Source organism: Canis lupus, chromosome 19 (genome assembly GCF_048164855.1).
Source record: "Canis lupus baileyi chromosome 19, mCanLup2.hap1, whole genome shotgun sequence".
NCBI classification, from domain to species: Eukaryota; Metazoa; Chordata; class Mammalia; order Carnivora; family Canidae; genus Canis; species Canis lupus.
The window spans coordinates 30,654,457-30,679,378 of record NC_132856.1 but is presented as its reverse complement, the minus strand read 5'-3'; the positions used below and the strand labels follow the sequence as shown (position 1 = coordinate 30,679,378).

The following is a 24,922-nucleotide window of genomic DNA, read 5'->3' as shown; positions in this document are numbered from 1 at the left end:
AACCTGGCCCCACTGGTAGTATATCAAGAGGAGAAAATCTTTTCCACATTTGGTAGAGGCAGTGCCAGGAACTCCCTATTTGTATATTGATTTCCTGTGTATGTTATTCAGTGTTTCTGGTAAAAGAACACAATTCAGATTCTACTCCTCTGTTATTTCCATTGATCTCAGGATTCTCGGTACTGTGTATAAACTAAAAAATGCTAGCATCTTGAAACAAAAGGAAATCATAAAATGATGAGTAACAGTGGTGCATGACCAAGTTACTTTTATTAAAAACTGCATTCCTAGAAGTTTGATTGCCTTGTATCATGAGAGAGGAGATGTAATGTTGGTACTTGCCAGGTACAAATTTCTCTCTGAATCATTTCATGAAATGGAAGTGTTCTGAAACTGGAATGTGCTGATGACTGTACAACTCAATAAATTGACTAAAAGTCATTGAATTGTATGCTTGAAATGGTGGAATTTAAGCATATATCTTATACCTCAATAAAGTTGTTTAAAACCCTCTCTATTTTAAACTGAAACCATATTGTTGTTTATATTTGCTAGGATATTTACTGACCTGTGTATGTATATACAGCGCACATGACAGGGAAACCCTTGTCCTTACAGAGTTTGCATTCCAGTGGGGGTGGTGAGTAGATAACAGGCAACGTACAAAACAAATATTTGAAATATTAGGAGGGCTTTGGAAGAATAAATACAAGGAAGAAAGCATGTAGAGCTGGGGGCATAATTTAGTGGTGAAGCAGGTCTCCTTGAAAAAGTGACAGGTGGGGAATCATCTCAGGGCAGCGAGGAGTTATTTGCTAACCTGGCTAGGCAGAGAGGACAGCGGGAAAATGCTGGATGTGTTCAGGGACAGCAAGGAGGCCTGTTTGGCTTGATTGTGGGATCAATGTGGACAGAAGTAGGAATGGTGATCAGGAAGGTAATGCATAGCACCTCGTAGACAACTTTTCAGGTCTTTGGCTTTTTCTCAAAATGAGGAAGGATTCTGTTGGGGGGTTTAAGTCAGTGGCTTATGTTTTAACAAGATCACTGACTGTGGTTTCCATGACAGACTGAAGGAGAGGAAAGAGAGTCAAGGAGTCAGGGGTGGAGACAGTTGCAATGATCCATAGGAGAGATGATGGCAGCTTGGGTCGGGGTGGAAAGCAGGTGGGAGACGCCAGCTTCTGGATATGCTGTGAAGGTACATCCTAGGATTTGCTCCTGTATCTGAGGAATAACATAAAGAAGGTTTGATGTTTGACACCAGGATTTTTGTTCTGAGTACTTGAAGGATGCCAGTAACATGGTGAAGAACACATTGTATGAAGTTTAGGATGGAAGATAGATCTGGAACTTCAGGTTTGCATAGATGAAATGTGAGATGTTCACTGATCACTAGTGAAGATGTGGAGTAAATAGATGGATTTAAGACTGGGTTTTGTGGTCCAGTGTCCCCCTGGGCTTGCAGCTTCTGCCCAGGCATGTCATGGAGGTCAGAGTCAACACTGTTTTCACCACGTCTGCCTTCCAAGCTAGCAGAGAAGTGTGAGGCTGAAGGTATTGACCTCCATCTTTTATCCATCCCCAGTCTCAGGAGGAGCATGCATGCCCTTAGAGGCTCGGGACTTTTTTGGGCAAATGAGGACCTCAGTCCAAAAGCAATATTAGGTGTTAAGCTTTACTCAATATTTTGATAGGGTATGAACAGGTAGTGGAGTAGTTTGATTGATTTCTCTTGGTGTCTGACCAATTTTCTTCTGCTTAGAATCTTACTCAAAGAGAGGGGGGGCAAATGCAAACCCTAGTTTGTAAAGCAAATTCAGGATAATATATTAAGTACGTTAAGTTTGCTCAGAATTACATATGACCCAGTAAAAATGGTTAAGAACCTACTGCTTAAAAAAAATGTTTGTTCTTTATTAAATCCTTTTTCCCCCCTTGTTTTTCTAAGTGTTTATGGAGTGCTTTGGGTAGAATATTTAATGCTAATAAATGAAAACAACCTCTCTTATCTTGATATCTGAATGGTCTAAATTCCCCAGTAAAGAGTGGTCCTACAGTTGAGTACTAAGGCTACAAAGAGAATGAAAGCTGATTAGGGTATGTTCCCTTCTCTTTGTCCAGCATCTTTGAATATGATTATTTTATATTGAGGCTTTGTCTGCATTAGCAGTTTTATCTGCAAGGAAGGGACTTCTAATTTGCTAATTAGAGAGCTTGTTTTTCACAACCAGGATCCCACTGTTTTGGAAATCACTAAGCATTTTCTCTGGTATGTGAGCGCCTGCACTAAAAAAATTCCAGCTAAGTTCATCAATATGGCAGACAGGCATCGATATATACTTGCCTTGTCCTGTGCTCCAGTTCTCGAACCCAGAAGAAAATGTATGTTCTATCTCCTGCTTACTCACAAGCTATAGGTCCTTCAGTTTCTTTATAATTCGATTATTTTTGTATGTCACCAAATAACATTCTTCATTTTATTATCTAAAGAGTGCTTAGTTTCTTCTCTTTTCTTTTTGTTTTTTTTTTAATATTTTATTTATTTATTCATGAGAGACACACAGAGAGAGAGAGAGAGGCAGAGACATAGGCAGAGGAAGAAGCAGACTCCTCCTAGGGAGCCCGATGAGGGACTTGATCCTAGGACTCTGGGATCATGCCCTGAGCCAAAGGCATTTGCTCAACCACTGAGCCACTTGGGCATCCCTCTTCTCTTTTCTTTAAGGAGTCCCAGGTATAGGAGTCCCACCAAAGAAGTATAAAATCGTGCTTTGTTTTCTTAATATTATACCTGCTATATGTCATGGTATTGATACTTAATCAACTAGTGGGAGAATTACAGAACCAGCACCACCAGCCACATCTCAAGCAAAGCTTTTTCTTTTCTTTTCTTTTCTTTTAAGGATTTTATTTATTTATTCATGAGAGACAGAGAGAGAGAGAGACAGAGACACAGGCAGAGGGAGAAGCAGGCTCCACGCGGGGAGCCCGATGTGGGATTCGATCCCAGGACCCCTGAGTCAAAGGCAGACGCTCAATTGCTGAGCCACTGAGGCGTCCCAAAGCTTTTTCTTTTCATCAAAATGTAGTTATTTACTGTGATTGCCTCACCACTGTTTTCTTTACAATTGTTTAATATTGTTTTAAAATACTGTTAAACCTTTTGTTACCTCAAGTAGGGAAGACCCTCTTATTAGTACAAAAGGATATATGATTTTAATTAGTTGTACATGTAATTTTTGTCATCGGTTTTTTCTTCCATTTTAATTCTGCAGCGTTTATGGTTTTTAATATGGTAGTTATTGGACCTTCTGTCCTGTAAATGGCCGTTTGTAGACAACAAAAGCCCTTGCTTACTCATTTCATTTACCTTTATTTGCCTACTTAGCTTTGTGCTCCAACTAGAAGCACATGGTTTTATTGAAAATGTCAATAATTTGATGATAATAATTTTTTAAATTTTATTTGCTGATTATGAGGAGCCAATGTCAAAGCTACCAGTAGGTTATTCTCCTCAATCTATGGCCTTGACTAAGACATTCAGTCCTTTAATGGAGCAGCTTGGATCTAGCCGTGCGACCCAAGCTGAAATTGACCTCCAGATTTGGTTTCTTTTTTATTTATTTTTTGTTTATTTTATTTTTTATTTTTTATTTTTTTCATATTTGGTTTCTGTCAGTACTACCCAGAAGTCTCTACCCATTTAAATGTTATGATAGCAGAATATTAAAAGGGAAGACAGGAATCTCTGGAGCTAAGTGTCTGAGTTTGAATATTGGTTCCTCTTTTTGCTTAACCATATGTTCTAAATACAAAGTAACTTTCTAAGCACGATAGCTTCATCCATAAAATGGGAATAGTATTGCCAGGAATGAATAAAATAGTCTAGGGACTTTGTTCCGTTGTCAGTGACCTTTAAATATTAGGCTATAAATAAAGAATGTAAAGTGGGAAGATTAAAAGCTGTTAACTAGGGAAGTGGTCTTGGACCATTGTGATCCTCACATGCATCATCTATATGATAGGGATATTAGTGAAGATCCAGCTGATGATGGACTTGATGATTAGGTGACATGATTCTTGTAAAGAATTTACCACAATGTTTAGAAACAGTACTCCATGTCATGGCTTAGGACTACTCATGGCTCTTTTCATTATTCTCTAAACACGGTTTCTTTTTTTAAGATTTTATTTATTTATTCACGAGAGACGGGGGTGGGGGGGATGGGGGCAGAGACACAGGCAGAGGGAGAAGCAGGTTCCATGAAGGGAAGCCTGACATGGGACTCGATCCTGGATCTCCAGGATCACACCCTGGGCCGAAGGCGGTGCTAAACCACTGAGCCACCTGGGCTGCCCTAAACACAGTTTCTTTGACCCCCACTCTTGATATTGGAGGCTCAGAAATGTGGATTTTACTCTTTTTGAACATCTCCAGTGCATCAACTCCAGCACTTGCCTTTGGTTCAGCATTTGGGACCACTGTTTCCATCATCACCATGGCCATCAGTGGGCCGACAATCTTGCCACTTCAATCCTGACATGAAATTATAGTTCACTTACAAATAAAATCATTGGTATTGTTCTATAGGATGCTTTTTTTTATGGTAACCGCAGCCTTTGCCATTGATATAGTTAACTCACATCTATGATTCTTACAATTGCATTTGTTTATTCTTCATCAATGATCAATTTCATTCTTAAAAATATAATGGTGATTCTTAAGATTTTTGAAATTTCTCATCAAACATTTTATTTTGATCACACATTTTTGACAGAATGAAAAACAAGGGAGCTGGCCTTTTCTGTGTTTTTCCTGATTTACTCTTTTTTGATATTCCCCTTGTATGCCCTGTTTATATCATGCAACCTTATTTATCCAATGTTTGCACTGCCAAATGTGGGTAACAAGGGTGAGGAAGTTCAAGTGTGTCCTGCCATCATATGTTCTAATGTTCTACAAGAGAGGATCCTTGTTACTACCTGTTTTAAGCTCAGCAGTGTGTAGAAAACATTAGTAGATTTTCAAGTACAACCAATATAGGTATCTGGATTTCAGAGAGAGCTTTGACAGAGTATCTCTTGATATTCTCCTAGTTGAGATGGAGAAATCATGATTCATAGTAGATTGAAAAACTCTTCCCAGGGAATTCTGGATAATGCACCACTGTAATGATGGAAAGTTCTATCTTTGGCTCTGGCCTTTTGAGTATTTTTATCAACAACTTGACAGACGAGATGTATTTATTAAATTTGCGAATTGGCAAGGTGGCAGGAGGCAGAGTTCTGAGATTAGATGACAAAATCAGGATCTCCTCAGCTCCTGAGAGGCAGGAATGATGGGTGAAAATTAAATATGATCTAAAAGAGAAGCAAGAGGTAATGCGGCCATATGGACAAGTTGTATGGACTATTCAAAGCACAATTTCAGGGCTTGCATAGCCACAGCAAGTAATGGTGAGGAACATGATGACTTCTCAATAATATTGGTTCTTTTTATATTTGTATCATTTAAAGATAGAAAATCTGCTTTAATAAGGATCTGACCTATCCGTCATAGGAAAAAGATCCAAGGATCTTTTCTGTCCACATACTTGCATAGTACTTTTTATTCTTAAATGGACGCTTTTCTATTTTCTGTTTTGTTTTCTATTTGCTCTATTTTCTATTTTTACTTGTTTTCTAACATTGCCCCCTTCCTCCAGGGATCCTTTTAGAAATTTTTGTCCTTAATCACACCTAGCCCATGAAATTTTAATGTCATAGGTAGACATAGGCTGTACATGTGATTATGGCTTCTATGTATATCTGTGCTTTAAAGCTAAAAAGAGTAACATTCTGCCCCCAACAACAAACTTTCACTCACTGGGGCAATATTGCCCTCTTGAGAGTGCATGCCATAATGTATTAAGACCTCAGGAGTTCCAGAGTCCACCGAGAATATTCGGAGGTCTAGATCTCAGAAGTTTTTTGTTGGTGTTGTCAATTACAAAAGTACTGCATATGGTCTCAAAATAAATATCTTCCTACATTTTAAAGAAATGAAAAATCTCCCATCTCTATTTCTTCCTCGTTTACTAGTGTTATGACTTCTTTAATATGCTTCTGAAGGCATTTCATGTACATACAGCAAGTATTATATATATATATTTATATATATATAAATATATATATGTTCACATTTTTAAAACAAAATTGGTAACATGATTATAATGTACGTCAGTTTTATCACTAAAAAAAGTCATTTGGGGGACACTTGGTTGGCTCAGTTAGTAGATCATGAGTTTATGTAAAAAAAAAAGTAACTTGGAAGTTTTACCATTTTAGATCCAAGAGCTGCCTTTTTCTTCTTTATCTCTCATTCCTCTCTATTCATTGCAATTGATTTTCTAGTTTTAGTTAACTAGCCCTTTGGTAATGGATGTGTTTCTGGTTTCCAATCTTGCATAATACCAACAACGCTGCCATGACTAACCTTAACCTTGTACAAATGCAAATATATCTGTTGAATTAACACCAGGGTCAAAGGAGCACGCATTTCTTGTTTTAATTGTTATTGCCAAATTTTCTTTGATAAGTATTATGTTAATCTTTCAGTAGGCCTATATCAAAGTGCTTATTTGTATACATCCTTGCTAACAGTGTGTAATCAAACATCTTGATGTTTACTAATTTAATAGGTGAAAGAATGCATCTATAAAATTTTAATTTGTATTTCTCATTATTAATGAGGCACAGCAACTTTTCCTACATTAAGTGTCCATTTGTATTTCCTTTTTAAAAAATCATTGGTTCATATCCTCTGCCCGTTTTCATATGGGGTTTTAAGGTTATTGATATCTAGAATCTTGGTTTACTAAAGAAGATACATACTCAAGAATTTTCCCTTTTGTGACATGAATGGCAAAAGTTTTTGATGATTATTCATCTTTTGATGTTACTTATGGTACTTTCTGGAATCAAATTAAATATTTCTATAATATATTCTATTTTATCAACTTTTAAAAATATTTACTTTTTAAAAAAAATTTAAAATCAGTTTGCCAACATATAACACCCAGTGCTCATCCCATTAGGTGCCCTCCTTAATGTCCATCACCTGGTTACCCCATCCCCCCAACCCACCTCCCCTTCTGCAACTCTTTGTTTTTTAGAATTAGGAGTCTCTCATGGTTTGTCTTCCTCTCTAATTTTTCCCCACTTAGTTTCCCCTCCTTCCCTTATGTTCCTTTTTATATTTCTTATATTCCACATATGACTGAAACCATATTATTTTATCAACTTTTATCAATTTTTCTGACTTTGGGGTTATACATGATATGTGGAAATGTTTTTCCTGCTCCACATTTCCCCACAAGTGGTTCTTGTGGTTTTATTTCTTTATTTTAAATGTTTAAGTCTTGGATCCATTTGGAATTTATCCTCTAGTAAGATTATCTGCTTTTGAACCATTGAATAGGATTAGGCAATGACTGTAGTTTCCTTAGCAAGCCTCCATTGATTGATATTTGCATGATTGCCAGTTCTTTCATCTTATAAACAGAAGGTTAGATGGTAAATATTGTAGGTTTTGTTGTCTTTTTCACAACTATTCAACTCTGGTATTAGAGCACAAAAAAAAGCCATAGTTAATATGTAATGAATAAATGTGGCTATGTTCCAATAAAACTATTTACAAAAATAACTGGTGGGAGGGATGCCTGGGTTGCTCAGTGGTTGAGCCTTTGCCTTTGGCTCAGGGCATGATCCCGGAGTCCCCAGATCCAGTCCCACATCCGGCTCCCTGACATGGAGCCTGCTTCTCCCTCTGCCTGTGCCTGTGCCTCTCTCTCTGTGTCTCGCATGAATAAATAAGTAAAATCTTCAAACAAAACAAAACAAAACACAACAAAAAAACCTGGTGGGCCAGATTTGGCCCACATGCCATACTTTGCAAACCCTTGTAGTGTATGGTGCATAGTCACATAGATCTGGAATTAACTCTTTAGTCTGTCATTTACTATGTGAGGTCAAGTTTCCTAGCTCCTATGCCTCAATTTCTTTATCTTTGAAATGGGGGAAACTAGCACATGACTTGACACAAGTTGTTGAAAGGATCAAAGAAGATAAGATGTCGAAACTTGTCATCACAATGCCTGGCATACATTTTAAACTTCGTAATATTACATTAAAATGTTACGTAACTTGATAGCTGAGGTTTTGGTGAGTGCCTCAACCTAATTGTCGAAGTTTTGGAATATAGGTGAAATCTGGTGGGATGAGGTCCGAACTGATGACAAAGAAAGAATTCTTGAGAGATCTTTGGTGCAAAATGGTGGTTTTATTAAAGCACATGGACAGGACACATGCACTGGAAGAGCTGCTACTCTGGACTGTGAGGAGTCGCTGATTATATGCCTGGGAATTGGGAAGGGATTGGTGATAGTGTACTCTCTAAGGAATTTTGGAAGCAAGGTTTCCAGGACCTTGAGGAGGGCTAGCTATTGTTGGGAAAGGGTCACTTATTACCGTCTAATAAAACCTGAGTCATGAGACCCTTCAGATATATATATATCGGTGGGCCATGTGCTTGGAGAATGATTGCCAACACATATCTTGGAGGAAATTTCTAAAGGAATTTTTACATGTTTAAAGTAGGCTTACAGGATCCTGGATGTCGGGCTAAGATTGCATTTTGCCCTTAGTAAGGTATTAACGTCCAGGCAGTTGAGTCCATAGAGGAATGTCCCTTTGCCTGTTTCAAGGACGTGTCAATGTGCTACCCTCAGCTAGTCCTCTGTTCTCCCATCACTGATCCTTGCCCTTTTAAAAAGATACTTATTTATTGAGTACCTTCTGTGTACCTTATGAACAAAATACCTGACAAATACCTGACATCATGGAGCTTATTTTCTCATGGACTATATATAAGGAAGAGAAGTGAACAAGGTTAGGAAATGGAATTTGGATGGGACTGCTAGTTCAGATAGGCTAGCGAAGACTCCTCTGACTGGGGGAGGTGGAGTTGATGTTCTTTTTGTCACTGTCACTTCTGTTAAATCCTTTTAATTTTCCTTCTTGATTCCCTTTATTGGAAGTTACTTACAGTATAAATTTATTGAAATAGAGAAAAATACGAGTTACAGTGAGCTGTTCACAGTGTGACAGAGACACAGGATCCGTCATGTTGTTTTGGCTTTACCTCATAAATGTGTTGCTTTATGTCTAGACATTCCCCCAGATAGTGTTTAATAGTTAATACATTTTAGAGCATACATTCTTCCTTTTATAGTTGCCACAGGAAGCATGTTAATCATCCTGTCTGCACCCTCTGAAGCGCCACCCAGTCCCACACACCCCCTCCACCCCGGGCCCCTCAGCTGTTGAGTGAGTGCCTCATAAAACTGTTTTTAATTTCTTGTTCTTTCCCTCTCAGCCCTTGTGTCTGTGGGTTGTTACATAGTCTGTTAGCCCTCCCAAACAGCAAACTCTGGGATATTTCCCTCTTCCTACTTGTGATGGAGATTTCTCCTGAGCATGTGGAGTGTGATGCTGGCATTCAGGAGTCATGGTGAGAAAAAGGCCCTCCAGACTAAGACAGGAAATCCCAGTCTTGTCTGAGCCAGACCTCAACTGTCAGTTCACGGGATGGGACTGCGAACTATGGGAATAAAGCGTGGTCACCCGGATGGGTCATCCCTACCTGATGACTTGTGCTGTGGTTGTGTCTGAGGCATAAGCCTTTGGTGAGAGGCAGCCATTCCCATGAAGGCTTTCAGGGACTCTTACCCCTAACCCCTCCGTTATCAAGAGGAAGAACGGACAGCAAAGGACTTCAGAGTTTATTCCCTGGCCTTTTGTCTAAATGAGATCTTTAAACTCTTATTCAGGTTTATCCCTCTCCTACAAGGACAGAGGATAGCTAGAAACATAGGAAGGAAGGGGACTCAGGAGTTGTTATCCTTATATATAGTCCATTTTTATCATTATAATTTTTTTTTTTTATTATTTATTTATGATAGTCACACAGAGAGAAAGAGAGAGAGGCAGAGACACAGGCAGAGGGAGAAGCAGGCTCCATGCACCGGGAGCCCGATGTGGGATTCGATCCCGGGTCTCCAGGATCGCGCCCTGGGCCAAAGGCAGGCACCAAACCGCTGCGCCACCCAGGGATCCCCCATTTTTATCATTATAATTAGACATTTTCACCTTAGTGATGAATGTAGAAAAAGCGTTGAATAATTTAGTTTTTGGTCTCTTTGGACAAATATTCTGATTCTGTCCTGTATTTTTAAGTCACAAAGAGCAGAAAGCCCCTACTCAAGCTGTTTTATACACAAAAACATATATAAAACTGAAAAGCCTAGAGATGGAATTTAAATTTCAGGAATGGTTTGATCAAGCTGGCTTCCTTCCTTCCCTCCTTCTTTCCTTCCTTGCTTCCTCCCTTCCCTCTCCATTCCTTCCTTAATCTCCCTTTCATCCCCTCCTCCTTCTTTTTCCTCCTGTCTCAGTACTTGTCAGGTTTGGCCTCTGGTTGATTTCCCTTTGGTTCCAGTCCAGTCTGCTCCCTTCCTCTTGTTCATTCACATTCTGGGGGGAGGGTGTTGTCCCTCAGGCTCTGGAGCCTTATTTTTTGTCATACCAACCTAAAACATTCCCTCTGACCAGGGAAATTCCATGCGCTAATTGGCTTAGTCCTCGGTTAACACCCTTTCCCAAGCCAATTACTTGTTAAGGGGGATAAAATTAAACTGATGGCCAAATACCAATCAGACATTATTTCCAGAGCCAGAAACAGGGTCAGGCTTTCCAGAATTTAGGATTTGAATGTAATTTCCACAAGAAAGTCTAAATAATCATGTTTATTGAGCAGTTACTATGTGCCAAGTACTGTTGGATATGCCCTATGTGTAATAACTTATTCAGTACTTTTCACATCCCTGTGGCCACCTGTAGGAATGTGTTCAGCAAGGGTGAGTTTTGGCTAGGCTATTAACAAATATTTTGTATGACTCGTTCATTCTTCCAGATGTATTAAACTCTTACAAGTTTTAGTGGTAATCCGATACAATCTTACAGTTTGTGTGTAAGGAAATCATTTTATGACTTGACTGCCGCTACATCGAAGTCCACCTTCCAGAATTGAGACTGGAATGAAAACGCAATTTGGTGGCAGGCTGTCACCACCTGCCTCTCTGGTGCTCTTGACAGGCATTGCTAACTGATCTGGTCTTTACTGATAAGTAATCCTACAGTCATTTGGAGCTAACATGCGACTTAGAACTTATTGGCCATCTTAGATCTAGAACTCAGATGGCTATTGCATTACCCAGTGCTCTTTCCACTATATCATGTGACCATTTTAGTGCTTGGATGATTATGTTAAGTTCTGTGGATGCAATCAGAATTCTAAAAGATCTTTGTCACGTGAAGAGTATTGACTGGTTGAAGACGTTGTTGATCTGAAGGTTGAAGGCTTCAGGTCTGGAGCAAACTTACCTATAGATTATAAATACCTGAGATGTTTGGCATTGGCTAGTAAGAATTGTATTTTTTTTTTTAAGATTTTTTTTTTTTTTTTTGATAGACATAGAGAGGCAGAGACACAGGAGGAGGGAGAAGCAGGCTCCATGCCGGGAGCCTAACGTGAGACTCGATCTCAAGACTCCAGGATCGCGCCCTGGGCCAAAGGCAGGCACTAAACAGCTGAGCCACCCAGGGATCCCCAAGAATTGTGATTTTTTTTTTTTCTTGTTGTTAATAGTTCAGATACTTTTTGTAAACAGTTCCTTGTTAATTACTTAAAGATTTACTTATTTATTCATGAGAGACAATGAGAGAGAGAGAGAGAAAGAGAGAGAGAGAGAGAGAGGCAGAGACATAGGCAGAGAGAAGCAGGCTCCATGCAGGGAGCCCAACATGGGACTCAATCCCAGGACTCCAGGACCCACGCCCTGGGCCGAAGGCAGGCACTAAACCGCTGAGCAATCTGGGGATCCCCCCAATTCCTTGTTGTATCTACAAAAAACAAGAAATGAAGTTGGCCAACTTTAAACAATATTCATTAGATTTTGAGTACATAAGCTATCTCAATTATTAATAGGAATTTTGGCCGCATGTTTGGATGAGGTTAGATTCCACTTGAAAGATACAATTTTTTAATACCAGGTACATCTAAACATGCATTGTTGCAGACTTTGTCTTTGAAGGGCCAGAATCCTCTAGTCTGAATTGCATACCTGCCCCTAGTGTGTCTGTTTTACTGCTGTCATCCCACATACTCATGCAGACATCACTAATCAATCACCCAATCCTTTTTTTTTTTTTTAAGATTTTATTTATTTATTTATTTATTCATAGAGACACAGAGAGAGAGAGAGAGGCAGAGGCACAGGCCGAGGGAGAAGCAGGCTCCATGCAGGGAGCCCGACATGGGACTTGATCCAGGGTCCCCCAGGATCAAACCCCAGGCTGCAGGTGGCACTAAACCACTGCACCACCAGGGCTGCCCTCCATCACCCAATCCTGATGAGACTCTGTAAAGCCTGAATTTTGTGGCTCAGTCATTCCTGGAATCATTTCTCTAAGCAATATCCTCTTTTAAAAAAAAAAAAAGATTATATTTACTTATGAGAGGGGCAGAGAGAGAGAGAGAGAAGGAACTCACCAACAGGGGGAGGGGCAGAAGGAAAGGGAGAAGCAAATTACCTGCTGAGCCGGGATCCCAAAAGCCCAGTCAGTCTCTGCACCCTGAAATCATGACCTGAGCTTAAGGCAGAGGCTTAACCGACTAAGCCACCCAGGTGCCCCACAATACACTCATTTTTAAGGACAATATAATGGGCTCCAGTGAGATCTTCAGCATCAGGATTAGAACTGAGGACCTCGATTTAGAAATTTGTGTTGTTTCCTATTTTACCTAAAAATAGTTTCAATATTCAGTCCAAAGATAGAGATCTTATGAAAAAAGTGAATAACAGTTGGTATTAAAGAGAGAAGAGAGGCATTTAGTGTTGAGCATCCTCCTTTGGCTCAGGTTGTGATCCCAGGGTCCTGGGATTGAGTCCAGCATCAGGCTCTCTGCAAGGAGCCTGCTTCTCCCTCTGCCTATACCTCTGACTTTCTCTGTCTCCCATGAATAAATAAATAAAATCTAAAAAAGAAAGAAAGAAGAAAGAAAGAAAGAAAGAAAGAAAGAAAGAAAGAAAGAAAGAAAGAAAGAGAAAGAAAAGAGAAGAGAAGAGAGAAGAGAGAAGAGAAGAGAAGAGAAGAGAAGAGAAGAGAAGAGAAGAGAAGAGAAGAGAAGAGAAGAGAAGAGAAGAGAAGAGAAGAAGTAGTTTCCATGTCTGGTGTTATTATCTGATGTTGTTTCTGGTATTATGGTTACTTATTGATATTACCTTAAAAATACACCATTGATGTGAAATGGAGGAACGAAGTTTTTATTCCTAAAATTTAAAAACAAAAAATTTACCCAACTATTTTATTATCTGGAAGGAAAATTTACATTTTCTGAACTGGTTTAAAGATTAGAACATTCCTATAAATAATCGAACAACTTCATAATTATGCATGCATAATAAATGAAAACTCTGGAGACGAGCAATATGAATGCTTTTTAGCACTTTTTCCTTTTTTCATATATACGGCAATAAATGCACAAAAGGTAATTAAGTTCCTGGTAGTGGAGAATGCAAAAGAATCACAAGCTAAACCCCATAAAGCTTTTTAATTAAAAAATGGAATAGTTTTAAGTTGTGTTTTAGATTTGGGAGAAAAAGCATTAATTATAATATTAGGTAAAAAAATGAATACTAATATTTTTGGAGTGTTGCTGTTGGTTAAAAGTAGACAACAAGATGCAGGGTTATAAGCCTGGATTCAGGTAATACTTTTAATATAAGTTCCTTGAGGGAGGCATTAATAAGCATATTTGACTAGAAACAGCACATAACATGTATATTAGTTTTGTTTTTAATTAGATTTAGACAGAATTCATTATTTTTAATGGCTTTTCATTAGTGAACAGAAACCGTTATTTGGATATATTATGGTAAAATAAATTCAAGGTGTATGCTTATTTTCTGCAAAGAATCTCTTAGGTATTTAAGGAAATCATTGTTTGGAACACAGATCATATATAGATAGTTGAAATTGCTCACTTTTATACAGAAGTATGATTTATATGCTCTAAAAATAGTACTTTTATCTTTCTCAAGTCAGATATTAGTAATGAACTATAATTAAAGGAGATAGTTTACTTATATTGTTGAAAAGTCATATTGCTAAACATTTGTGTCTGTTCATATTGGAGTTTTCAAGTAAATTTGCTGGAAGTGGGAGTCAAAGTTAGGTGTTTCTCCCCGATTTTTATTTATATTTTCTTTGAACACAATAACTTAGTTTTGGTCCAAAATTTATGTATGTCAGTCAAGTTCTTCGGGTTAAATCTGCCTTGAAGAAACACTGATTTTGAAGTGGAATCTCAGAGGTGAGCCCAGATTTACAGTATTTGCCATTATTATCAAGTGGGGAGTTATGTCTGCCTTAAACAGGCCAATTGGAATTAAAGTCCACTTGTGTGATTTATTCACCTTACTGTAAAAATATGTCTTCCTTATGCTAGCCTACTGAATTTGTAGCATCTAAAAATGAGAAAAATACAGTGGCTTGTTAGTGGTACACCAGAGAGATGGAAGTGGGTTCGTTTAATGCACAAATGAGCCGTAAATTCGGCTAATAATGTTCTTCCTTAGCTATAGTTTTTAAAGGTGAATTTCTCCAACTTTACAATGTTTTTATTTAACCTTAAATAATGAAATATCACCCACAAGCTTACTGTGTCTTCTTCAAACCAGTGTCTCTCTTTGGTTTTGCTGAGTGGAAATTCCTTTCTGCAGAGAGGTTACAGTAGCAATCCCAGCATTATCTATAAATCAGTGCCCCTCTTCTTGGTCTGTTAGGCCATAGACCTGCCCCCAAATATATAACAGCAAATCCAATAAAATCTGGGTATTCGCAAAATTTAGGTTTTCTTTGGCTTCTGAGCAGTTTAATAAATATTTCTTCATCTCGTCAAATGAACCACAGAAGGACCCTATAGATGGAAGAACTACCAGGAAATAAACATGGGTCAATTATTATTAACTGACTCTACTTCATTCAGAGTTCATGAGTTCCCCTGCTGATTTCCATCACTCAGTTTGCTTCCATCACTCAGTCTAGAATATCAACATGCTTTTTGTTTGGTTTGGTCTGGTCACCACTCTTTAGTTTTCTTTGGTCTGTGACAGATTTTAAGTCTTGGTTTTTTTGTGACCTTGACATTTTTGAGGAGTATCAGCCAACTGTTTCATACTGTTCTTCAGTTTGGGTTTGTTTGATGTTTTCCTCATGATTAGACAGAGGATTTTTAGAAAGAATTCCACAGAGGGATGTACTTTTCTTATGACCTTTATCAAGATGTACATGATGGTGGTCCTTGGCATAACAGGTGATGGTAATTGTCACTATTTGGTTAAGGTGGGATTTCCAGTCTTCTCCACTGGGAAGTTGCTCCTTTTTTTATTTTTTTTTTTATTTTTTTTTTCTCTTTGAAAGCTAGGTACTAAGTTCTAGCTAGTCCTGTGATTAGACTCCACTTCCCAGATGATCATCTGTACTTTTGACTCTTGTCCTCTGCAAATGGGAAGCACCAGCGCCCATTACAATTCTCAGCATTTCAAGGAATGACTTCCCTGAAAGGTCACCTTCAAAGTCCTGCCCTTGGGGAGGTGAGGGCTCCTTCTCTCTATTTGTATATCACAAAATGGACACCTGCATTGACCGCCCCCTGAGCCATTGATTGATTACACTGAAAATTTGTTTCTTCCATTAGATAGTCAAGTTCTTGAGGGCTCACTACATGTTTTTATAACACAATAGCAGTGGCAACAAGAGTAGCCATTTACTGAGTTTTCATTGTTGGGCATTTTTAAAAGTACTTTCCATTTTTTGTCTCATATAATCCTCAAAACTATTTTTTGATGTAGACACCACTAATTTTTCCCATCAGACATTTGAATTGACTGAGCCACTGGTAGCTTCAGTTTTCTAAGGGAACCCCACGGGAACTGCGGCACCTCCACCTGCTGGCACCCATAACATAGCATTGTGCCTAGAACTGCGCAAGTGTCAATTCCATATTGAGGTGTCTACAGCGATGAATTCATTAATGAGACTATTTTTCTTTGTCTTTAATTGGCTTTCTTTAAATAGAGAACTCTGTTAAAGCATAGAAGAAAAGAGCAGCAGCTGAGTGGCTCAGTTGGTTAAGCATCTGCCTTTGGCTCAGGCATTGATCTCAGAGTCCTGGGATCGAATCTCTCATGGGGCTCCTCGCTCAGTGAGAAGTCTGCTGCTCCCTCTGCCCTTCCCCCTTGCTTTTGATCTCTCTCTCTCTCTCTCTCTCTCAAATATATAAATAAATGAAAATCTTTTTTTAAGATTTTACTTATTTATTTATTCATGAGAGACACAGAAAGAGGCAGAGACATAGGCAGAGGGAGAAGCAGACTCAATGCAGGAACCCTGATGTGGGACTTCATCCTGGGACTTGGGGATCAGGCCCTGAGCTGAAGGCAGATGCTCATCTGCTGAGCCACCCAGGAGTCCCAAAAATCTTTTTTTTTTTTTTAATAAAAAGCATAGAAAAAATAAGAACCTTAAAAATAATCATGTTTCACTAAAGGTGTTGAAAGCAAAGTTCTGTCACATTCCTTTCTCTAAAGAACACGTAATTGCTTTTGGTAGGCCTGTTAAATTTGCACACAGATTACATCATGCACATCATATACCTGCAGCTTATTTTACCATATCCTCATTCAGACTAATTTAACATATTATTGATGAAAGAAAGGAGGTTGATATCCTGACTCTTGAGACCAAGGGAGTCAGGAAGACTTAGGAGGAAGTCTAGAAGTGTAGAAGTGTAAAATTCAAACCAAGATACCGCCGTAGTGTCATTAGAAAACAGGACTATGCAAATCTTTAGGCTCATCTTTTAATTCATTTATTTGTGCCGAAAAATATGTATCAGCAACACGCCTTCGGTAGGACCTTGTGCTAGGCAATAGGAATAAAGCTGAATGAGCCAGAGAAGGAACCTCTTCTCAGAGAGTCATGAACTAATGAAGAAGACAGATGTTAAGGAATGAATGACAAATGACATGAGGATAGGATGTCCCAAGGAAAACAGGCACCCATTGCCAGGATGGTACATGAGCCTTGTGTATACCTCACTGGCAAGGGTGTATTTACACAGACATCAAACATTTAAGCAGGAAAAAAAAAAAAAAAGAAAGAAAAAAACAACACCTTTAGGCAGGAATTTCAAATGCATTCACTGAATTCATTAAAACGAAAATATATTTTAGGGATGCCTGGGTGGCTCAGTAGTTGAGCATCTGCCTTTGGTCTCAAGGCGTGATGCTGGGGTCCTGAGATTGAGTCCTACTTTGGGTTCCCTGCAGGAGCCTTCTTCTCCCTCTCCTTATGCTATGTCTCTGCTTCTCTCTTTGTCTCTCATGAATAAATAAACAAAATTAAAAAAAAAAGAAAATATTTTTCATCACAGATTGAGATTCCACTGCCAGTGTCCACAGTCTCTCGCTGCAAATATGGTAGCAGAATGTCTCCATTGAGACCTCATTCCTACAGGACTCAACAGGTGAATGGCAAATTACTTTTGGCAGCCCACCTGCCCTCTGGTTTCTACCCCCGTGCTCCACCCTGTCCTCTCTGGGAAGGTAGCCTGGTATATTAGATTGCTGTGTCAGAGCTGGTGAGCTGTCGAAAATGGGTCCAGCTGCCAGCTGCACATAGCCAGCTCATTCTAAGGAAGAGTCAGTAAGGGGATACTCAAGTGCAAATGACTTTTCCATCTTATTTTATTTTATTTTAAATGTATTTATTCATGAAAGACACACAGAGAGAATGAGAGAGAGGCAGAGACACAGGAGGAGGGAGAAGCAGGCTTCATGCAGAGAGCCCAACGCAGGACTCGATCCCGGGACTCCAGGATCACGCCCTGGGCTGAAGACAGGCACTAAGCCACTGAGCCACTCAGGGATCCCCCTCCATCTTATTTTAGACGGATAATGTCATAACTGAGGGGTGAAGGCTTCTTGGTGATGGCTTTTCACCCCAAAACTAGGTTTAAGTTAACCACGGTCTTTATTTAGCATCATGTTTTTTACTTAAAAGCATTTATTCAAAGTTCTGAAAAACAAAGCATTCAAGACTGTTGGATTGTACAGCTGAAAATGATTAATGATACGATTCTTGGTTCTTTATAAAGTGTCTTAACACTGAAGAGATTTATACAGTGTGGAATGTTGATGGCGTTTCGATGTGAGAATAGGTAATCAATACCTCCAAGCTAGAAAAGTCTTCTATTTCCTCCACTAATGACATAGGGGTTTTTGCAAGGCAAGGGTGTCTGGAGCATGCAGCACTCCAAAGAAAAATTAATTTAAAATCTGAAGTGGAAGATCAGTTTCAATTAAAATTGCACTTGAATGTACATTGGGTAGAAGTGTGAAAGCAAGCATGTAGTCGGTTTAAATCTTCAGATTGTTACCGGCGAATAAATGAATCCCACTGGTACAAACCCTGATTATATTTTTATAGAGTGCTAAATTATATTTCACCCATGCCTAGAAGATTTTGAGAAATAATATGAATGGCAAGTACTTTTCAGAGGTTGCAGAGTACTTTTCTTTATTAGTAGGATAATTATCAGATGTCCATGTTTTTACAAATGATTGCTAGCATTCTTATTTCTTTGGAGTCATACATGTTTGGATTTATTTTACCATGCATTTTTTTCCCTATCTACTATAATTTTATCGTACTAGTGAGTTTCTAAAAGTCTTTACACACAGACACATGTGCACACATGATATTAAAATATTAGTTTCCATAATTTCCATAGTTCCATGGGCCATAGAACATATAGGCCCATGAGACACATTAGCAATCACTTTATTTATTTGGAAGAAAATTTAAGGAATGCAAGGAAAATTGGAGCTTTTCCTTATGTCTCCTTTCCTTTCCTTTTTTCTGTCAAATGTAATGATACAAGATGGAAATAAAGCTTGGCTAGAATATATGCAAATGCACACTCTGTTCCTTTATGACTCATCAGAGTTTTAGGGAATTTGACCAAGAGGTGAAGAAACATGAGTGAAAAGCCCTTGATGTTTCTTCCTTTCGTAAGGAGTCTTACAGTCAAGAAAATGATGATGTTAACTTTTTCTAGAAAGCCTTATGTCGCTTGTAAATGATTTTGAAAAGTGCCCTGAGGTTGCTAAACCTTTGCCAAGCAGTGAGCATGTTCTTTCTGATACTGTCTTTTATCTTAGTGTTTGGGATGAGAATTAGGGAAAATGACCCAGTCCTAGAAAGACGCCAAGTTATTTGCCAGATAGCAAGAATATGCATCACTTTTAGGGAGTCCCATCAATTGCTCTTGCAGCCTTGAAGCTTCCATTACTGTGACTGAAAAGATGTTCTGTGGTTGTCTTTTTTTTTTTCCCCCCCATGGGACCATTGTTTATATCAGCTTTGAGCTATATTGACTTACGGGGTTAGGGACATTCATGGCCTATGTGATTGTGGCAGTGGGTTGGGCACAGGTGTGTGGGCTTGTATTCAGTAGAAGGGAGACTACCAGTGTCTCTGTTCCTCCCAGCACATGAGGCTAGGTATGGCGTGTGGTATGAAAATGATGGGTGGGTTGGTCTTTCAGATCACATTGGCCATCCATCCTCTTCTTTCTGATATATGAAGAAATTTTAAAGCTATAGAACTTAGGACTCCATGTATATGTACATGTAGGTGTATACATATATTATACTTCATTGACTGGGAAACCTAAAAATTGTAAGGTTTAGACTTACCTGATTCTTTAAAAGAGATAATATGTTAATTTTTCTAGCAAAGGATGTTTCCTTTCAACGGGCTACTGTTGCCTTGTCATGTCAAGAAGGTTCAAGGCTGGATGCAGAAAAATCTCAGAGCCTGTTCAATTTAATAGACCTCACCCCCAGATTATTTCACTTCCCAGTAGTGCAGACAAACAGGTGCAGTATGTTTTCTCTGCCCATGCTTGATTGGTACCCAGTAGCATTCTGCACAATAGTCACGTTCTCTTTTTTTCCACTCCCTATATCCCCCCCAAAGCCTGTATTTAATATGAATGCTGCATTCAATCTGAAGTTACCCTTATACCCCATCCCCTATGCCAAAGATAGATTGAGAAGACGAGGTTAAGTCCCTGAATACAGAAATTTATAAATTCTGGCCAAACTGAAAAATCTTCCACAATTAACCAAAGGAAAACCCTGCCTCATTGCCCCATTATTTGTAATTGCTCTCATCCCATATTATGTTTCCTTTAATTTTTATTTTTTTCTTTTTCCAGTTCACAGACTCCTAGGAGCTAATAGGAAAGTTGTGTTTGGTATACCATTGGTAACTGCAAAACATGCAAAACAGAGGAAGGTGTTTTCTTGTGAATAAGTGCTTTGCTTATTTTGGAAGACTTATTTAGAATTTTTTAGAAATGTGAACAACTCTGACAGCCCTTCTGCTCCGCTTCCTTAATCTGATTACAGATAAAATAGCAAATGTTTGATTACAAATCAAGAAGAAAAATTATCTTAAGGAACATGTCTTTTCTTAAATTCTTCTTGCCATACCAGGCAAATTCTTAGTTCCTTAGTTTTCAATGGACTAACATCTTTGGAGTGGGAACATGGGGGAGAATGCACCTTCAGAGATGCAATGCTTGCTTTCATATGTCCTGTTCATTCCATCCTGAGCCCTTGAGTCATGAAGATTGAAGTATTATTTTCTTTTAACAGGTGCGTATGGTCCTGAGCACTGGGTCACATCTAGTGTCAGCTGCGGGGGCCGTCACCAGTCTCCCATAGACATTTTAGACCAGCATGCACGGGTTGGCGAAGAGTACCAGGAGCTGCAACTTGATGGCTTCGACAATGAGTCTTCTAACAAAACCTGGATGAAAAACACAGGGAAAACAGGTAGACTATGACTTTACTAGTTAACACATCAATGTGAAATATTTTTGAATGATTCTAGTATTTACCTTACCCGTGATTGGCTCCTTAAGTAGTACATGTTGCTATAAAGAATATAGAGATGAATGAGATTTTTGGAATCAGCTCTTGGTTGAGAACTAGCCACTTGCTCTACTAGTTGTGCGACTTGGAGCAAATTAACCACTCTGTGCCTCAGATTTTAGAAATACAGGAAAGGTGCCTAATAATATAATATCAGCCTCATAGGGTTGTAAGTATTTAGTGAATCAATATATGTAACGTGTATGTAGAATGGACTTTTAGAAACCTGCTCTGCTCATTATGGTGGCCACTAGCCACATGTGGCTATTTAAATTTAACAATTGAGTGAGTAAGATTAATGTTCACTCCCTCAGTTGTAATAGCCACATATCTTTTTTGTTCTCCACCCCCCTCCCCGACTTTGTTAGGTTGTCTATGTGCAGTGTTTGAAAGCAGAGGATACATATTCAGATCTTTGTGGGTTTTTTTGTGGGGGGAAAGTAACTTGACTTTTATTTAACATTATGTAAGTTTAATGTTTACAATGGATGATTAGATACATGTATATATTGCCTAGTGATTACTATAATTAGATTAGTTAACGCTCCCATCTCCTTACATCCTTCCTCCACTTCCGTCCCTCCCAACCTCCCTCCCTTCTTTCCTTTCTTTTGGTGAGAACATTTAAGACATACTTTTTTAGCAGCTTTGAAGTATGCAATAAAGTATTGTTGATTATAGTCACCATGATGTATGTCCCCAGAACTTCTCTTATAGTGCTTGTTTATATCCTTTGATCACATCTTCCCATTTACTACATCTTCAGTCCCTGGCAGTCACCATTCACCATTCTATTCTCTGTTTCTAAAGTTCAGTGTTTTTAGATTCCATATATAAGTGAGGACATATAGTATTTGTCTTTCTCTGACTTACTTTACTGAGTGCATTGTCCATAAGGTCCATCCATATTGTCATAAATGGTAGGATTTCTTTCATTTTTAGGGCTGAATAATATTCCAATATATATTTTCTTCATATGGTTATCAGTCAATAGGTGCTTAGGTTGTTTCTATGACTGTTGTGAATAATGCTGCAATGAACATGGGGGTGTAGATATCTCTTCAAGATAGTGATTTCATTCCTTTGGACATATACCCAGAAGTAGAATTGCTAGATCATATGGTAGTTCTATTTTTAGTGTTTCACAGAACTGTTCTACTCTTTTCTAGAGCAGCTGCACCAATTTATATTCCTGCTAACAGTGGACAAGACTTCCCTTTTCTCTGCATCCTCACCAATACTTTTTGTCTCTTGTCTTCTTGATAATAGCCATTCTAACAAGTGTGAGATGATATCTCATTGTGGTTTTGATTTGCATTTCCCTATGATTAGTCACGTTGAGCACGTTCCATGTATCTACCTCTTAGCCTTTTGTGTGTATTTGGAAAATACTCATGGTCTATTGCCAACTTTTAACCTGTGTTATTTAGTTGTTTTGTTTTCTCTGGATTTTTTAAGTGTACTTTTGTTATTGTTGTCTTTTGCTACTGAGTTCCAGAGTTCTTTAAGTATTTTGGGTTATTAAAATCTTTATCACATGTATAATTTGCAAAATTTTTTTCCTATTTAATAAATTGCATTTTCATTTTTAAAATTGTTTGTTTTGCTGTGGAGAAAGAAGCTTTTGATTCAATGTGGTCTCACTTGTTTGTTTTTGCTTTTCTTACTTTTGTGTTATGTCACTAAGACTGATGTCTAGGAGCTTTTTTCCCATGTTTTCTTCTAGGAGTTGTATTGTTTCAGATCTTTCATTTAAGTGTTTAATTCATTTCAAATTAATTTTTGTGAGTGATGTAAGAAAGGAGTCCACTTTCATTCCTTAGCATGTGAATATTTCATTTTCCCAGCACCATTTATTGAAGACACAGACTAGACTTTTCCATTGAATGTTCTTGGCTCTCATGTCAAATATTAGTTGATTATATAATACTTATTTTTGATCTCTAGATTCCGTTCATTGGTCTGTGTCTCTTTTGATGCCAGTATCATACTGTTTTGGTTACTATAGCTTTGTAACATAGATTAGTTTGAAATGCATCCAGTTTCATTCTTCTTTATCAGGGTTACTTTGGCTATTCATTGTCCTTTTTTAGTTCTATAGGAATTTTAGGATTGATCTTGCTATTTCTGTGGAAAATGCCATTAGAATTTTGATAGGGATTGCATTGAATTTGTAGATCATAAGTAATATTGTATTAGCTGCATTTCAAATGCTTAGTAGCCACATATGGCCAACAGTTACCATGTGGAGACAGCACAAACAGAGTGCATTCTATCATTACAAAACGTCCTATTGGACAGCTCTGTGCCAAATGGACAAATGCTAGTAAAATTCTTACCTTCCTTGAGTTTTTGCTTTAATATTTCCTATTATATATGAGCACAGAGGAACGCTTTCTCATCCTTTAGTATATCAGGCCAGCAACTTGATTCTCCTACTTCTTTTTACCACTATCACTGTCACTTGTCATTTGAAATTTATGAATACAGAATAGTGTATTTTCACCATTGCTAATACCAAGGGCTGCCTCTCTTCTTAATCAGTACTGTGTAATTATCAGTTTCAGATGGTCCATGGAATTAGAGAGTGCCTTGCTGTGCCCCATTGTCTGATTTGAAAATAAACACATGTGTGTTATATATCTGCATAGTCCTACATGGATTTTTATTGGTACTAAATATATTTTTAATATTTTATTTTTTAACTCTTATAATTACAACCCATTAAAACAAGCTTGCTTTCGGGATCCCTGGGTGGCGCAGCGGTTTGGCGCCTGCCTTTGGCCCAGGGCGCGATCCTGGAGACCCGGGATCGAATCCCACGTCGGGCTCCCGGTGCATGGAGCCTGCTTCTCTCTCTGCCTGTGTCTCTGCCCCTCTCTCTCTCTCTGTGACTATCATGAATAAATAAATAAAATCTTTAAAAAAAAAAAAAAAAAAAAAAAAAACAAGCTTGCTTTCGTGTTCTCTCTCTCTCTCTCTCTCTCTCTTTTGAAAGGATTCCTTTGTAACCAAGGATGTCACTACAAACCACTCTTAGTAATACCTTTCAAGAGCCTTTCCTGGCCATAGCACCCACACTGGGCTAAAATGACTTCACTATCAGTCCTTTGGTTTCATTTTTATTGTAGATCATAGTGTTGCCTTTTCTTTCTTTTTTTTTATTTTTTTAAATTTATTTTTGAAAGAGAGACAGAACTTGGAAAATGGTGGAGGGCAAAAGGAGGGGGAGAGAGAAACCCAAGTAGACTCCACTTTAAGTGTTGAGCCAGACATGAGGCTAGCCCCAAGATTAAGACCCAAGAGGATATCAAGAGTAAGTGCTCAACCAACTGCACCACTCAGGTGCCCCAGAGTTTCCTTTTCTTTTAACCTAAGTGGCTGCATGTGTAACTTTGGGAGGATCCATTTTCTTTCTCTAAATAAGCATTTGTCTGAGATTATTCATGGCTGATTGATTTTGGTTGGCCTGGTTTATTCATGGAATTGCTTCTCACTCAGCTTGGTGATTCCTGGCTTTGGGTTCTTCATAATATTTTTGTAATCAGTTCTTCTTGCCTCGTAGACCCTCTCCTGTACTTTGAGTCATCCATTAGGGTAGCTTAGAAAAATGTGTGACTGATACAGTAGTCTGTACACACTATTTCACTCCTACCTCTGTCCCTCAATTTAGATTGTATATTTATTGTTAAAATTCAGAATTTCTTTACCAGTGGTCCTGGTTTTATTTCCAATGCTTTGGAGAACCGTGA

General features: G+C 38.4%; 1 protein-coding gene across 4 annotated transcripts in view; it reads left to right on the top strand.

Moving 5' to 3' along the window:
• PTPRG (protein tyrosine phosphatase receptor type G) overlaps positions 1–24,922 on the top strand; it is a 706,326-nt gene that overhangs the window by 389,018 nt on the left and 292,386 nt on the right. For all 4 annotated transcript variants that reach the window (XM_072785567.1, XM_072785566.1, XM_072785569.1 and 1 more), the window contains exon 3: positions 20,892–21,071. In XM_072785567.1, the coding sequence (XP_072641668.1) occupies positions 20,892–21,071 (180 nt within the window). The remainder of the gene's footprint in view (positions 1–20,891; positions 21,072–24,922) is intronic.